The sequence below is a fragment of the Mus pahari genome, unplaced genomic scaffold, assembly GCF_900095145.1.
Source record: "Mus pahari unplaced genomic scaffold, PAHARI_EIJ_v1.1 scaffold_13537_1, whole genome shotgun sequence".
In the NCBI taxonomy this organism is placed as follows: Eukaryota; Metazoa; Chordata; class Mammalia; order Rodentia; family Muridae; genus Mus; species Mus pahari.
This window is the reverse complement of record NW_018392725.1, coordinates 6,685-9,438: the sequence shown is the minus strand read 5'-3', so window position 1 is coordinate 9,438 and position 2,754 is coordinate 6,685. Positions and strand designations below refer to the sequence as shown.

The following is a 2,754-nucleotide window of genomic DNA, read 5'->3' as shown; positions in this document are numbered from 1 at the left end:
TGCCTATAAACAGAATGGTTGACAGCACAGTGATGACCAGAGACATCTGAATGAGGAAGCTCAGCTCCCGGTCATTGGCTTTCACCAATGGAGTGTGCCTGTGGATCACATACACAACAGTGACTGCCAAGACCACAAGTGCTCCAAATATGGAAAGAATGATTAAGGTGAATCCCAGAGCCTCCTCATAAGCGAGGAATTCCACAAGCTTTGGCACACACTTGTTCTTCTCTGCATTGGACCAGTCATCTTCACTGCATGGATTACATAGCCTTTGACCTATTGTACAAAAATAAAAACAGGATAATTGCCTATTGACATAAAAATTTTGTCACATTTAAGTGTGTACACTCTGAGGCAGTTAAAGACTTGAGCAGAGTTTACTGGAAATCTAATATAGGTCTATATAATATCTTAAAATTACAATTATAATAATGGCCTGTTACAGATGATATAACACATTCAGATTTGTTTTAACACATTCAGGAAATGATCACTTTTCTCCTCGAACTTCTTCTCTGTGTTTTCTATTGATGAGTTCCGTTCTTTCTCCTCTATTGGCTGAATGAAGAAGACTGTGTCTTTATCAACTTGAGAACAGTCCAAGAATGAGGAAGTAACATTTTCTGATAGGAAATAATCAAAATGACTGGCACAGCTGGTTAAACCTTTTGTTTTCTATCTCTTAGTTAATATCATCCCCTCATGGAGAAGAATCATGTACGTGCATACCCAAAAGTACCCAACTCTAGCTGCTCATTCATTGAGTGAAGAAGATGATGATGGGAATGAAAACAAAACCACCAATCATGGTCCCTGAGGCTAATAGTGCTATGTCTATGGGGAGGCTCTAAGAGCAAGCATTGGTGACAAAGGAAAATCTAGCTGAGGTGAGATTTTGGCAGATGATGTAATGGTTTGACACAGTGTTAATTTAAATTTCAGGTCAAACAGATATTTTCTTTCAACTACTCTGACTCCTGGTCTGCACAGCTCTAGATGGAATTCTTTGTAGAGACGTTGGGACCTTTAGCAAGGGAGTTGTGTAGCTTACAGGGTGCTTCTTTCAATCACAGATCTCTTTGTCATTTTAAATGATTACTCTTGTGGACTATAGGACAAAAGACAAGAGAATTTTATTTTCTTCAAGGAAAAAAATGTAAATCAATCGACTCTAACGTATTTCTAGAAATCAAACCTTTCTCTGTCACCTCCACTGAGTAGCAAATGAGCAAGTTGTCACAGTAGTCCAATCCTCAGCCACTGTGTAATGCATGTTCATTCGGTGCTTAGAACCTTAGGACAATTTGAGGACTTTCTCCTAGTTATTATTCAGTATACTTAAAAAACAAGTACTTAGAAGATTTTATGACTTTATTCATATTTCACATTCTATCTGTTTACATTGGTGTTGCCTTATGCACATGGTTGTAGGTTTTTTCCAACTCTAATAGNAAAACAATATTATCCTTCATTCATACTTCAAAGAACATTTAATAAGTTGATGTTAATTATTTTGTGATACATTGCTTATATATCTTATAGAAAATCATTTCAAGGATGTCTATGTCAGGAAATGTCTAATCTAACTGCATTACTCTTCATGAAAATGTGGCCATCTCTACCTGGTTTCTCTGACACATATCCATCCTCACATGGGATACAATCAAAGCAGCATAGGGGTTGTCCTGGGAGAAATCCCCTCCTGGTCCCTGGAGGACACACTTTTGTGCAGAATGAGTCAGGAAGCTAGAGAAAACACAGTAAGTGGGCATAACAAGTCAGTGAAACATTTCCACTTTTGAAACATGTGTCCTCATTATTAAGGAAATGAGTGTAGGATACTAAGCAAAGATATCCAACAAAACATGATAACATGGAGAGCATGGAAAGATCTTCATCTAAATACAGACTTGTGACTGACTCTGGAAATGTGAAACTAGCTATAAGGACAGATTTTCTTCACCTTGGTGATGAAGACCAAACTACTATCACATGAGATGCTTTATATAGACAGTATAATATGTCCGGTTTGATGAGAATTGTGACACCAATAACTGTCTTCAGCTCCTGAAGGATATTTCCTTCAGCAACTGCATATCAAGAAATTATTTTTTATATGTAGACATCTATCCTCATTGAATGGCAGAAAATGACAATAATGAACCATCTGTTCCATGTGAAATACTAATATAAACAGAAAATGTAGGGAAAGCTTAGCTTGGAATGTTTTGTTGCTTACTGCATTTACAAATTTCAATAGAATACATAGGTATCTTTGTATTTTTATATTCTAAATGGACATGTAAGGGAAATTCAAAATAAACCAGCTGTTTACTTATCATTCTGGGGAGATAAGTATTTACAAACACACAAAAAAATATTTTGCGATTCATACTTAGCGACAGCTTCGACAATCTAGTAAGACCTCAGCTCAGAAAACAAAAACAAAACCAAAGAAACTAGAACCATACAAAGTAAGAAGTACAACATTGACTATTAAATTGCCATAAACTGATTAAGATATAATACACTTTTTTTGCAGTTTAAGAATTTTAAATTTGTTTGAATTTCATATAAATCACTTTAGTTACATGAATATAACTTCAATTTAGTCTTCTCCTGAATTGGATAGCCTGAAGATTGTGGTTGAAAAAGACACCTACTCTACTAGAGGTTATTCCAGTACTAGAAACCCCAGGACCATGAGATACCAGGATCCCCATAAACCAAACTCCTGAGACTTTGCCCATT

The 2,754-nt window shown here is 36.1% G+C and overlaps 1 protein-coding gene across 1 annotated transcript in view; it reads right to left on the bottom strand.

Annotated features, from left to right (window-relative positions):
- LOC110315158 (vomeronasal type-2 receptor 1-like) overlaps window positions 1-2,754 on the bottom strand; it is a gene marked incomplete at its 5' end in the record, with an annotated part of 7,927 nt that overhangs the window by 657 nt on the left and 4,516 nt on the right. Inside the window, 2 exons of the mRNA XM_021189286.1 lie at window positions 4-279; window positions 1,626-1,749. Coding sequence (XP_021044945.1) covers window positions 4-279; window positions 1,626-1,749 — 400 coding nt within the window. The remainder of the gene's footprint in view (window positions 1-3; window positions 280-1,625; window positions 1,750-2,754) is intronic.